At 33.6% G+C, this 15,442-nt stretch overlaps 1 protein-coding gene across 1 annotated transcript; it reads left to right on the plus strand.

Moving 5' to 3' along the window:
* Window positions 1-4,111: 4,111 nt before the first annotated feature.
* On the plus strand, window positions 4,112-4,450 carry LOC145633100 (uncharacterized). The gene has a single exon (XM_081685392.1). It carries the CDS (start codon window positions 4,112-4,114, stop codon window positions 4,448-4,450), a length of 339 nt encoding a protein of 112 aa, XP_081541518.1.
* Window positions 4,451-15,442: the final 10,992 nt, after the last annotated feature.

The following is a 15,442-nucleotide window of genomic DNA, read 5'->3' on the forward strand; positions in this document are numbered from 1 at the left end:
CCTTGACTTTCAATACGTAATATAATATACAAGTATATGTAAATATATCATATATATCAAATGAGATTATATATGCCAACTATATAAATTACAAAATTAGATTATTTTACCTAATATATCTATATATTAAATCAGTAGATATATTATGTAAATCAGTAAAAATAAGTTCATATCAGTAAAAATAAGTTTAGTTCAGTAAAAATAAGTTCAGTAAAAATAATTTAAGTTCAGTAAAAATAATTTCAGTTCAGTAAAATTAAGTTCAGTTCAGTAAAAATAAGTTCAGTTCAGTAAAAATAATTTCAGTTAGCAAAATTAAGGTGAATCAAACAGGGCCTAATAAGGAAAGCTAAAATATAATTGTAGACACCCAAATGTGTCTCTCCAAAAACCAAACCTAATGATGAATACTTTTCACGTCATTGATTATCGAACGAAGTGAAAGTGTGAAAAGTCTAAGTGATGCGATTGTTTTTCTTAAAATATCCTTCTTTCTGTTTTTGAAAATCTACTCTATTTATGAAAATAAGCCAGTCCAATTTAATTGGGTCCATGATTAGGGTCCAATAATAGTGTAGTTGGATTGGGCTCGAAACAAGTTTTCCAATGATATATTATAAGCCCAATTCCAATGAATAATGAGGAAGTTATGGCCTAAATACTGAAATGGTTTTATGGCCAAATGATCTAGTGGAGGGCCCATTAATTATTATTCCTAAAGTTATTAGGATTGTTTTTAATCTTCTAAGATGATCTAGAAGGTTCTTTTAAATTATAATGGAATTAGGATTGATAATGATCTTTTTAGAAGATAAAGAATTTGATTTCGAATAAAACTAAGTATTATGATAAATCTGATTTTATAATTGATAAACGCGGAGTCTAATTGCTTAATTATATTAGAAAAAATATTCCGTACAAAAGCACGTTTTGTCTTTTAATCAGCGTCAAACGACAACCTTGTCGCACGGCGACAGACCCTGTCGCCATGCGTGATTCCTGTCGTTTCACGCTGGTGTCTGTCGTTCGTGACATGAGCTGTTTTATTCCGAGTCGGATTCGATCTCTTTTCTATCATTTTCGAATTATTTTCTCTATATATAAATAGGGTCGTATTCCCCGTTTACAATCATCGACAATCATCTAATTCTCTCTCTTAAGCAATAGCTTTTTCTTTCTCCCTCTCGCTTTCTAGCTAGCTTTTACAAATAAAATACCGCATTCACAAGTTCTAGACACAACTAGCCAAGCTCGAAGTCGCCTTCACCCTAAACTTGAAAGGTTGATACTTTCTGAGGGTTTGGTCCCAAATTCCAATTTCAATTATTTAAATTAATTGTTTAAATTTTTCCTTGAAGTTACTAACGCGTATATTTTGTTATTAGAAAAATATACGAGGCATCGAATTAAGTAATTTAATTACTTAATTATTCCTTACAATAATGTACGGAGTACAAAAAAAAAAAATACTCTCCTTGAATTAAGCAATCTAAAGTCAAATGATATGGACTAAATATATGCTGAACATCCATAAATAACATACATTAACTAGAAAACAAAATTAAGTAAGTCAAGGTATTACAATGTACGGAGTACAATATAACATAATATACTATCCTTGAATTAAGCAATCTAAAGTGAAATGATATGGACTAATATATGCTGAAAATACATAAATAACATTGATTAACAAACAATATTAAGCAAAACAATATATTATCTAGGAGTATCCTTAATAATAGGATCTTTGACAATTATATATATTGCCAGGAAATAAAAAGAATTAAAAACCTAAAAGACACTTGGTAGCCATAGAGCTAGCTAGTGTACCCTGTTTTAGTATAGTCTTCCCTCCGTTTTTTTTAAAATGCATCACTTTTCTTTTATGGGTGTTTTTTTTAAATGCATCACTTCTTTATTTGATAACTTTATACTATATTTTATCATTTCTCTATCTTACTTTAAACCCCACTTAAATTATTTTATCATTTCTCTCTCTTCCATGGTCCCCACTTATATAATAAAAATGAGTTAAGTATAAAGATGGGGACTAAGTTTTTAGATTTTTCACCTTTTGGGACCTCAATGTTTTTTTTCACCTTTTGGGACCTAGAGTTAACATTCCGGCCAACTAACTACACTTAAACCCATCGGAGTAAAAACATAGGTCCTTCCCATTAATTACTTGCCAAATTCCCAAAAAACATAGGTCCTTAGTCCTTAAAAATCTTAAATAAATAAAAATAAATGAAGGGACTAAGTTTTTAACTAAGGGATTATATTTTTTACGAGGCACGATACTCTCTACTCGTGACATGCTTAATTCTATATTTATATAATTCGGCATGTGTGTAGATTTTGTATACTTTTACCTACTATTTACTTACTTTTTATGTGTGACTTCAACATTAATATAATTGAGACCTTGCTTAACTTGATATCTAATATATACATATCAAATACGGAAAAGCATAGCATAACCTATTATCAATAATCAGCGGCTCTATAGATGGCGACCGATAGTCATGATATGTGACTAACTAATTACCTATTTAAAAAATGATAACCTGACTATAAACTATATACTACGTATGTATAAGTTGAAGTTTTCTTTTTCTATTATTATCAAGTTAAAAAGGGTTACTTCCTAAAAATATATAAATTGTCATCTTTTAATATGAAGCATAAGTTGAGATAAGTTTTTATTTATTTTTACGTATAATTACAAGTATATAAATTGAACTATACTTTTTTTTTTTGACGGGAAATTCACTGTTTTAACAATATATTTACAAGCTTATTTTGGTTTATTATTGTGTGTTTAGTTAGCGTGCTTGCAATTGTTTATCATTCATAATGTTTTCTAATTATTGTATATAATGAGTTGATGATCTGACAGTTGTGTTGTACATCATCGATCCACACTAAGCTACTAATCTCTCTAATTCTTAATATGTTATTGTACGTGCACTACCGTCATGAACAACATTAAATTTTAGAAGAGAAGAAAAATCTTTTAATAATTAGTGTTGAAGTTAAAGGAAAGAAAATATAAAAATTAATAGCAAACTTTAGCCTTGTAATTAACCACATGTGTGAGAGAGTAATAATTGAAGGGACTAAGTTTTTAACTAAGGGACTATGTTTTTTTACTCACCTTTAGTTACTTTTGGCCGGAAATTGGACTATAGGTCCCAAAAGGTGAAAAAAAAAACTAAGGTCCCAAAAGGTGAAAAAATAAAAAACTTGGACCCCAATGTTATACTTAACTCTAATAAAAATAGTTACTCTCCCTCACATTCTTTCTCTTTCATGGTCCCCATCTAACTTTTATTATAATAAATTATTTACCCTAGGTATATAGATGACACAAAAAAAAAAAAAAAAAAACTACGGGTTTTTCACCATATACCCCTGAGTTTTTTGTTTATTCATCATATACCCATGAAGTTTATAAAATTCACCATATACTCTCAGGTTTTCACAAAAATACATCATATACCCTTGATGACTAATTATTGTTATTTTTGTCAATTATTATGGTTACTTATGACCCAAAACTACCCTTAATACATTCCTCCACCTCTGAAATCACCCACATTTCTTTTTCTCACCTTTAAAACCACGCCAAATTTCTTTTTTTCATTCTCAAAATTCATTATACGGATATGATTATTGAGATTTAGAGTGGATTCAGTGATTGGACAAAGGAGAGATATAAGGTGATGTAGATGCTTAGTTAATCAAATTCCACTCATTTTGTTGTCATCAGAGGTATATGGTGAATTTTTATAACAACTCAGGGGTATATGGTGAATAAATAAAAAAGTCAAGGCTATGTGGTGAAAAAACCGAAAAAACTATGCTCATTTGACTGAAAAGACAAATATATCCATTTAAAAAACGTAGGGAGTACAAGTACAACGTTTCTCGTATTGAGGAACTTGTATTTTCTCCTAGATCTTGCAAGTTTTTGACTCTACTAATTTCCTTTATTTAGAACAAACGACGTCGTATAGGAATTTTAATGAACCAACACCTCGCTAAAACAAGAATATAGATCGATCTCACTAAACACACACCTTTCTCTTTCTCTCTCCTCAACACAACCATGGTGGCCACCAAATACCTAGCCACAGCCGCGGGAACCCTCCGATCCAGGCTAACCCAAACCCTCCGAACACGCGGCGGCGGAGGGCTCGACCGATGGACCAGCCCAGGTCACCAAGACCGACCCAACGGCTACCTCTTCAACCGCCCTCCTCCACCACCTGGTCAATCTCGTAAATGGGAAGATTGGGAATTGCCCTGCTACGTCACCAGCTTCCTCACCATCGTCATCCTTGGTGTTGGGCTCAGTGCTAAGCCCGATCTTACCCTCGAGACTTGGGCCCATCAGAAAGCCCTTGAACGTCTTCAGGCCCAGCAAGTTTCTGAATCTTCTGAGTAATTTACGCCCCTTTTGTTATCAATTTCGTTTCATTGTTGGATAATGTTTAGGGTTTCTTTTTTTTTTGGTTTGAATTTTGTTGCTGTTGATATATAATGGGGTTGTAGTTGATGAAGAAAAATAAGGGTTTTTGAACAATTGACCCTTTTATTAATTTTGGAGTTTTATCCAAAGTATATTTGGTAAAATGATTTCCTTTCTTCAATTATTTTTTGTTTTGTTTTGATTAGTTTGGTTGTTGTTTGTTTAAAATGATTGATTATTGATTGACTGTTGCTGAGCTTTTATGGTGGGTTTGTTGCAATTGTTCAATATGTTGGATTCTTGCTAGGGCTAATGGGTTCCGAGTGTTGCGAATTTGTAATCTTGCTAGTTGATCATTCTCGATTATTAGTGAACATAAGAATAAGAATGTGAATCAATGAAGTAGTATTCGATTATTGTTCATGGGTATGATTAGATGATACCGGTAGCTGCGTGCATAGTTCATGTGAGCTTGTGTTTATGGAAGATGTATGCCTTTGCTGTTGAACTAGAACGAAACCTTCGTAGGATTGCCATCCATGCTAATGTTGTAAACTATTATTTAGGTTATAGGAGTAGTTCATTATGTTAATTCTCCTATCCTTTTGCTTACTTTAGGTCTTTCAGCTCAGCTTGGTATAAAATTGCCTGCTTTAATAGTATACTCAAGAGTGTAGTCTCATAATATTTGTCATTATATTGAATATTGGTCGATTAAGGTTAGGCAGTGTGCTTATGGACCTTCCTAAGTGGTTGTTTGCTAATTCATGCTATTGTGATCTATCCAGATTCCAGACACTTCTCAAATATGTGTTTCTTATAGGAGGGTTAAAGATGTTGTGATACTACGAGAATTCCACACAATTGTTTTGTCTGATATTTTTTATTTTTTATTTTTATTTTTATTTTTATGTTGTTTCAAACTTTTTCATCTAGCAGGTGTTTGGGACTTTGGGTCAAGTACCTAATACCTTGCATGATGCCCATGTTTATTGTCTGCTTATTGTTGGGATGATTTTGGAAGACTAAATAGATTATAGCTTTTCCATTAACTTACAACCGGGTAGATGAGGGAGTATAGTGTAGGATGGGTTTGCTAATTTTTTTCAGGAATGGTTATTAGATTTTAGCTGAATCTGTTTTAAGGTTTTAGGAATTTATTATAAGGTACGGATGAGGGAATCTAGCATGAAATTGGTTGCCGATATGTTTATGATGGGATTACTTGATCATAGATGAAGTCGATGGTTATATCATTGTGGAAGATTTACAGGAAAAGCCAAAAAGCTCAAGGAAATCATTGAGCACTTTAGATTATTGAGAATTTGAGAAATATTATTTTTCTGTTTCATATTTTTATTGACTTGTAGAGGAGAGGTAGCTGGTCAAGTGGCATTGTGTTTCAAGGGCTCAGTTTAGGTAAATGGATGTACTTTTTTATGGATGAGGCTCACTATGGTTTCATTACTTTACTCATAATTTTATGGGAGTTGTGTGTTTTAAGATAGAACTTGACTTTTTAAATCCTGTTATTGAGGTTAGGTCTAGCAAATTACCTATTGTGGACTTCATGTTTATACAAGATGTATGCATTGTTGATGAACTAGAATTATCATCGATGCTAAAGCCTAGTCACAATTTGTTTAGATTTATAAGTATTCGTAGTTCTATTTGTTAATTTCTCCATCCTTTTGGTTACTACGGACATTTCAACTCAGGTTAGCATAGAAGGGCTTACTTCAGTTTATAGTGCAGTCTTATAATTTTGATAATAGGGCAGTCATTCTGTACTAATATCAAATATTTAAGGTTAGGCTATGTGCCTGTGGACCTTCTTAACAAGTTCTTTGCTAATTTTTGATATTTTTGTCTTTCCAAACACTTCTGAACTGCGTATGACTCATAAGAGGGTCAAGCATTTTGTGATATACATTGAAATCCTTGCCCTTTTCTTTTTTGTCTGGCATTTTTTATTGCCAATGTTTTAAGTTTTTTATCTATTACTACAGTACTAGCAGGCTTTTCGGTTCAAATTACCTTGCTAATGCATTGTTTTTGAAAGATCTGCCCATTTTTAATTTCGACATACTTTGGGATGATTTTAGTAGGCTATGTAGTTTAATGTTTCCATTGACTTACATTCAGCTAGATAAAGGAGTTCAGTGTATTATGGGTTTGCCAATTTTGTTCTAGGATGGTTACTAACTTATTTGAATCTGTTTAAGGGTTGTAGCAACTTATAACAGGGTAAAGATGAACGAATCAAATTTTTATGGAAGATGTATGCCTTTGCTGATGAACTGGAACGAAATTATCCTAGAGTTGTTAATGTTAATGTGCAGTCAATTATTTGTTTAGATATTTGAAGCAACCTTTTGATTACTTTAGATCTTTCAACTCAGCTTGGTATGCCTTCTTTAATCAAGAGTGTAGTCTAGAGTTTTGATAAATTATATTGGTCATCTTGTACCAGTATTAAATAGTTTAGGTTAGGCTATGTGCTTATTGCCTTTCCTAAGTGGCGCTTTGCTAAATAATTGTTGTTTGATTCAAGGTACCCTGCGAAATAATTGTTTTCAGAAGCATTGCCTGATTCTATCTTCTGCTTACTATTGGGATGATTTTGGAAGGCTTAAGTTATTAATAGTAATAATTTGTTGACTTACAATCAAGTAGATGAGGTAGTACTGTGTAGGATGGGTTTGCTAATTTGTTCAGGGATGGTTACCAGATTTAGCTGAATCTTTTTTAAAGCTTGTATCAACTTACTATGGGGTAAAGATGAGGGAATCAAGTGTGAAGCGGGTTGCCAATATACTTGCTTTGGGATTACTTTATTATAGGTGAAGTAGATGGTTATATCATGATGGAAGATTTACAGAAAGATCCAAAGAGATCAAGGCATTTGCTGAGCACTTTAGATAATTGGAGGATTCGAGGGATATTATTTTCTATGTTCATATCTTTGTAGCCTTGTGGAGGAGAGGTAGCTGGTCAATTGGCATTGTAATACAAGGGTTCAGCTCAGGTAAGGGGATGCCCCTTTTCAAATAAGTTTCTATGGATGAGGCTCGTTATGGTTTAATAATAATTTTGTGGGAGTTGTGTGTTTAAGATATAACTTGTCTTTTTAAGGCTTGATTCTTGTGGTCAAGTTACCTGGTGTCAGCGTCCTTATAATGCAAAGACTGACCGTCCTTACGTTCATATATTGACTATAATGTGCGATGGACAACTCCTGACTTCTGATTTTGTTATCTTTTTTCACTGTCAAGATTTGTTGTAGACATGTATGTTAGTATGTACATGGAATGTTTATCCTGTACTTTCTTGGTCTACTTTCAATTTGATGGAAGATAGATACTTCTGACTTTTGATTTTGTTCTCTCTTTTTCACTATCAATATTTGTTATAGATGTGTGTACATAGAATTTTTATCCTGTACTTTCTTGATCTCCTTTCAATTTGCAGTTGCTGCTATGTATGCAGTCCTATTTCTAGTGTGGCATTTCATCATCATGTTCAAAGGAGAGTGATCGGTGATTACTTCCTCCATTCCATATTACCTGTTCATTTAACTAACTCTCTGCCCTCTCTATTCTCTTTCAAGATGTCTTCAAGTTTTGTGTTATTATTGTTTTTTCTATTGGATTAGTTTCAAAAGGTTTCTTATTAATTTGCTCCATGAATCCATGCATTAAAGATTTAAAGTGGGATAAGTAGCTTGAGCTTTTAAGCTTATGCTTATTGGCCCCCTTTTTTTTTTTACCATTTTGGTGGGATATGCAAGCAGCAGCATATAAAGTAGTTTTACGGAATTTCTAGCTGTTAGTAAAGAAATGCCGATTTTAGAATAACCAATAGGTAGTTTGAAATGATGTGCCAAACAGAGCCTCAGTGCTACAATGTACAAGTATTTTAATCAAATACTAAGGTTTTGTCCTCTTTGGCTTACAAAGGGTGAGGGAAGTGAGCCTATAGAGCAGTTTTATTTTGTAAAATTTTCATGAATTTTGTTTTCCTCTCAATTTCTTTGACTTTGGGTGTTGCTAAGGAGTGGAGAGAGAGGGGGGGGGGGGGGGGGGGTTATGGGTAGGCTGCAGGGTGTCTTTCTATTATGTATATTACCAGAGTTTAAACTGATTTGGGAGATCTGAATGTGTTGTACTGAACCTCGCACTCTAATCGACTGGAAATTAGGGGGTTGAGGACTAGTACTCGTCACTGATCCTAATGCTGAGATATTGTAGGAGTGTCAATTTACTCGATGGCAAGTCTATGGGAGTGCTTGAACAATTGTCAGTTTTATTACTTGCAAAACTGAATCTTTTGCGCAACCCTTAACTGAGCTTTTTAAGTAGCATAACTTTTTAGGTTATGTTGCTGCGGTATTAGGAGCTGCATTCAGTCCATACTCAGAAGAAAAATATTAAGGTCTTTATGCATTTTCTCTCCTTTTTAAAGTGAATCTTGGCCTGGGCCTCATTTCAATCAGCTGTTTGTGTCCCAATGTCCTTGGATGAGAGTTGTTTGTACTTGTAGTGTAAAGAAAACCAGAGAAGCCCAAGACTGTTATGTGATTCTTAAAATTTGGGGGATAATGTGGAAAAATAACAGTTAGTTGAGCATATTGTAGAGGAGTTTTTCGGGGTTACTTTTCTCTTCATATTCTTTTAGGGTTGCACTTGCACATAGATGCTGTAGCAGCACTTTGTTTCTGTCATAGAGAGCTTACAAGTTACAACCATCTCTTAGCAGGTAAGCTTTCTTTCAAGCTCCTCACCCGGCTGCTCTAAGCCGCCTTCTGAGGATGGCTGCGGCCAATGCTGTTTGATTTGGAGGTGGTTACACTGGATCAGGCAGTTGGGAGTTAAGTGGAAATGGAGGAAGATTATACTCATTATAGTATGGAAAAAGTTATGATATGTTTTTTTAGAGAAGTGAATAATCTAAATATGATCAAAACCTATTGGCAAAATACTTGTTGGATAATAAAGCAACCAACAAACTCTCAATGGACTATTTAAGGGAGTGTTCTCTCCGTCTCTCTAAAATTGCTCTATTGAAATATGATTACTTAAAGTTTTTGTTGGGAGGAGTTGATGACAGAGACAGATTAGTGAGACTAAAAATAGTACATGTAAGAGTAAAATTGTGGTCCCTTATAAGTGGTATGGGAAAACTTTCCATGATGCCAAATATATCAAGGCACAAGCGATATGCAACAAATTAGAAAGAAATCGATGCTATCTTAGAGTGGCGGAAGGAATTTATTTTACAAACCCTATGCGAAACCACCCTAGCCGCCTTGCGTGTAGCGTTCCCTAATCAACCTAACTGAAGAGGAACCAAAGGTCGAGCGTGTTGTATCATCAGGTCGAAGTTTTGTGGTAGCTAGCTGGAGCAACTTGATTTAAGTGGAGTTGATAATCAATAACTTAAAGAAGTTGGATATTGACAACCTGTATAATCATCATAAATTCATTATTCTTGATCATTAAAACATGCGTAGATGGCCTGTAAACCTATGATAGTGTTGCCTAAAACAATTCTCCATTTGTAATTTTGTAAACATCTAAATTTTAAGGCAAATTCAATGGTTATGCTTATGCTACATGAAATTGTAACGTGCAATATACAAGAAGACCTATGCCATTCAAATAAACAATGATTATTTAACAGTAGTAATGAAATTGAAAAAGAAAACAAAGACAATGTGCCAAATTGATGCTTTTCTGGAAAGATTGAAACTTAGATTCTACAAATCCTAATTGTAATTTGTAAATACCCATATAACCCTTGGTTTCGACTTTTGTTGCATCTGGCATCGAAACTCCATCAACAATCCTATGACAAAATTTTGGCTATACCTAGAACATTTTGAATACTTTTTAAATACATTCGGATGTATGATACGAAGTAGATATGTTGCTACCCTAGAATTCAATACATTAATTCAAAAATAACAATATATTACGTAATTGTAATGTATTTAACAATATTTGATTAGTAGGAAAAATTTTAAATTACCACCCAAAAATGTAATCATTATTTTCGAACTAACCACCCGTTTAATTTTTTATTTTAAATTACCACCCCTTAAATTAACAGATTACCACCCATTTGGTGGATTTTTCGTCTGTGGGCCCCACTTAACGCTTATTTTGACCCTTTTGACTGATTCCCCCCCCCCCCGATTTTTCTCTTTAAAAACGCTCTCCTAACTTCAATTCACATTTTCTCTTTGAAATTTGGTAGAATTTGGTGAAGAAAATGTGAATTAAAGTTTAGAGAGCGTTTTCAAAGAGAAAAATCGGGAAAAAAACAGTCAAAATAAGTGTTAGGTGGGGCCTACAGACGGAAAATCCACCCGATTTTTTATATGAGTGGTAATCTGAGCATTTATTTAATTTAAGAGGCGGCAATTTAAAATAAAAAAATTAAATGGATGGTTAGTTCGAAAATGGTTATATTTTTTTTTGTGGTAATTTAAAAATTAATCTAATTAGTAATATGAAAAATAATACAACATACAAATACAGATTACTTTAGGTTGTGAAAGATACAAGCAACCAACTATACTAATGACTCTGATGACATGCACAAATAGAAACACAGAAATATTAAAAGAAACTCGTGACCAAAAGTTGATGCAAAATTTAGTCCCAATCTTTTCCAAGCAACATTGCTATCACCCAAATAAAAACCATGAAAGATGAAGGTGTATCAAAATATCCAGTAAAATATTTTAAATATAAGTCTGTTTAGTTCACCTTATTTATTTGAACTTATCTGATCTTATCTGGTTTTATCTGATTTGATATGATCTTATTTTCTAATTTGACCAAACATTAACCTTAAGTGTACGATAATCAACAAAATTATTTCAAGTGACATCTTGTTAGATTCGTAATAATGTGTATTTTATTAATATGCAATTTTCATAAATTTTTTTCATTACAAAATTAAAGATATTTAATGATAAAAAATTGCACATAAAACGATGATTTGATATAAACTTTTTTTATTTTTTATTCTTTTTTCTAAACTGACTTATTTTTTCTAAAACAAGTACAAATAAGTTGAACTAAACAAGGACTAATTTGGAATATAATTTTTAATATCCTCTCCATTCTTGATTAGCTACGGAGTACAACACTAGGCTCTTTTGTCTATTTAATTTAAAATACATGTAACATTGTGTAATAAAAATTAAAAAAAAAAAAAAACCATAACACTTCTATTTTAGTATGAGACTATATTTATTTTATTGGATATTTAGCTATAAAACACTTCTTGTTTTTTTTCGTAACACTTCTTGTTTATCTTTCCTTATTTTGGCACTATAAACTACATAGTATAAATCAATAATCCATAAAAGTAGTAAATAGAAAAAAGTAGATAGTACGAATACACATTTCAATATATTATACTCCTAGTAATAGCAATTCAGCAAACAAATATCAAGATAAGTTTGGTCTAGTAGTAAGGATTGTACCTTACAACCTTAAGGTTTGAAATTCAATCCCCACTAAAGACACTTTCAAGGTGAGAATCTCTTACCCTTCCCGGCTTCCCTCCTCATTTTTAAAGTGTCTGACCCACAAATACCTAACCTAACAAATCGTAAAAGTTAAGGTACGATCATGGTCCTTCTCCTTGCTTTAAAAAATATGACAAGGGAATAAACGCGTCGTCAATTGTCTATCCCTAGATCAAATACAATTTATACAACCTAAACAAACCTAATACGAGTATAAGGCAAGCATAGGGGTCGAACCACAGAGAACGGTAAACACCACCAAATGTTATCGACAATTAAGCTAGTCCGGAATAGGAGATAAATAAACTAAAGTCTAAAAATGCTAAAACAAGAAATAAAACATTAAGGGAAATGGTTTAGGTATAGCATTCACTTGAACATAAACAAAGGCATAGAAATTGAATTAATTATGAACTAAACATGCTCGAATATCGAAATAAAGGATCCAATCTAGCCGCCTTCCGGGGTCAATTGGCTTCTCCTAACATAGCCTCTATGTTTCCACATTAAAACCATATACTAGGAGGTACTATTAAATAACAATCGATAGTAATGAACCTTAACTAAGTCAACTTCCGTTTCTTGTTAGCAAAGATTCACCTTTAATCAACCAACAATGTGCACTTGCAAGAAGATTAAAGAATATCAAGCATATAAAGACTTTAATCACAAATAAATCAATTCTAAACCCTAGAACATGCTCAAGGTCCAACTACACCACAACCATCCCCTTAATGGGGAAGTTACTCACTAATCATGTTAATAACAAGATTAATTAACAAACAATCAAGGATAAACATGATTAACAAGCAATACCAAAAACTAAAATAATAATCACAATAAAACAAATAAAAATAGAGGAGAGAGAGTAAGAAATTGCTCATTAATTGAAGATGAAGATCTACAAAGGATTGAACAAGCTCCTTCTTCAAAATCCAAGTTCATTAATGAAGAAAACCTCACTTTCTCTCTCTACCAATAAAGACTAATCCTAACCTAACCTAAAAACTAATTAGAGAGAAGAATAGATAGTTCTTCAATGTTTTTTCTAATTACCCCAAAATTGGGTATTTATACTAAGCTAGCCAAAGTAAGAAAAATAAAAGAAGGAAAATAAAATAAAGAAAGAAAAGGAAAATAAAAAGGAAATAAAATAGAAAAGAAATAAAAGATAAAAGAAATAAGAAAAGGAAAAGGAAAAGAAATAAAAATAAAAGAAAAACAAAATTAAATCCCAAAAGCAAGAAAAACAATCCGACGTTTTTTTCTTTCTTCTTCTCCTTCACATTGACTGCTTCAAGTTTGAACTCCATTGAAGCGCATCTCATCACCACCGTTCATTAACCATCATCATCAAATCGAGGTCGTTCGACCCTCTTTAAAAACCATGTGCGAGTCTCGTGAAATGGTTCGATCGAACCGGTGGTTGGTTCGACCGAACTACGGGGTTGGTTCGGTCGAACCATGGGTATGTTCGACCACTCCTCTTTGAATAACAAAACCCCCAAAGTCTCTGACTCGAAGTTCGGTCGAACCACCAACGGTATGCTCGAACTTGATTAATTTTCTATTTGCTCTGATTTGTGATGCAATGGTGGGCGATTTGGTTGCTTAATTGGAGAAGTGGAGGAGATGCGGCAGGGACTGTTTTGGGCTGCTAGGTGTTGGCTGTTGTAATTGGTTGAGGGAGGTTGATTGCGGTGCTTTTGGTTTGGTTTGGGCTGTGGTGGTGCGGCTGCTGTTGTGGGGTGATGGTGCGAATTGGAGCAGGGGAAATGGAGGTGAGTGGTGGTGTGTGGTGTGCGCTGTTGCGGCTGGTGGTGCCGGTGTGTGTCATGTGGTGTTTGCGGGGTTGTAGTTGGTGGTCAGATGCGTGTGAGTGGAAGAAGAGGGAATTGTGATGGTGGCTGTTACGGGGTGTTGGTGCGGATTGGTAGTGTGTGGTGTTTGGTTGTGTGTGCTGGAAGTTGGACTGGTGGTGAATGGTGTTGTGTGCGCTGCTAGGTGGCTGGTGCAGTGGGTTGTTGGTGTTGTTGCGGGGTGAAGCAGGGGAAGTTGGCTGAGGGGCTGTTGTGGTGTTGGTTGCGCTGCTAGGTGGCTGGTGCAGTGGGTTGTTGGTGTTGTTGCGGGGTGAAGCAGGGGAAGAGTGCTGTGTTTTGGTGTGGTGGAGGATAAGGTTAAACGTGGGGTGAATGTTAAGGGGCAACATCAAGTAGCAGGGCAAACCCGAGACTCACTCCATTTGAATATTTGTAGCGTATGCCTTGAACCTCGAACACACCTACAAACACGAGCAAGATTGAGGAGAGAATTGGGACAAAGAATAAAATAAAATGAAAATAAACAAAGGACGAAATAAAACAAAACTACGACAAATAAAATAAAATAAATAAAATAGAAATAAATAAAATAAAATATAAAATAAGAGACATAAAACTAAACTAAAAATAATTAAAACTACGCAAGCAAATAAAATAAAAATAAAATAGGAAAATAGACTAAAACTAATAAAATAAAGAAAATAAACTAAAACACACCAAAATTACCAAAATAAACTAGAAACTTTATTAAAGAGAAAACAAGAGAATAAAAGGAAAAATAAGGGAAAATAAACACGAAAATGACCTAAACACTACCCCTAGGAGTGACATAAATGTCACTTATCAAAATACAATAAAATAAATGAGATACTTCGTATAGACTATAGGCCATGTTTGGGAGAAATCTGAAAGCTGAAAGCTGAATCTGATTGAGTTAGCTGATTTTGACTAGCTGATTTTATTAACTGATTTGACTAACTTATTGTATTAACTGATTATATAAAAGTGTTTGGTAAATAGCTGATAGCTTAAAGGTGATTGAGTATGTGAAATGACCAATAAGCTAATTGTGGGGTAGGTAGTTTAGATAGGATTTTAAATTAAATGAGGTTATTGATAGAGGAATAAACTAGTCGTTAATTGCCTATCCCAAAATCAAACACTATTTATAAAATCCTAAACCAACCTAAAACAAGTATAGGTAAGTATAGGGTCGAACCCAAAGGAGTTAGTTGGTGTTATCTTTAGCCTAAATCAAGCTATTTCGGAGATTGAAGTGAGAAAATGGTTGGTGTTATGATAGCAAAATTAGACTAATCAAGTAATTCAATAAGCTAAATGTTAGGGATATTAGTTCCACATGCTAATTCAATAATCGTGCTAATCGACAATTTCTTCGTTTGATTCAAGCATTGCAAAGGACAAACAATGGTAGCAATCAAGAGAGTTCAAAAGCTATCTCCTAGAGGCCAAACTAGGGGTCACTATGAATGGCTAATTAAGGAAATTCACAATCAAACTCAATCAATTAAAGCAATTCTCAAATTGATGGGTCATGTCATTAAGAAATGCAATGAAATCTAGATTAATCTCATAGGTTGATCA

This window comes from Chenopodium album, chromosome 5 (assembly GCF_948465745.1).
Source record: "Chenopodium album chromosome 5, dcCheAlbu1.1, whole genome shotgun sequence".
NCBI lineage: Eukaryota > Viridiplantae > Streptophyta > Magnoliopsida > Caryophyllales > Amaranthaceae > Chenopodium > Chenopodium album.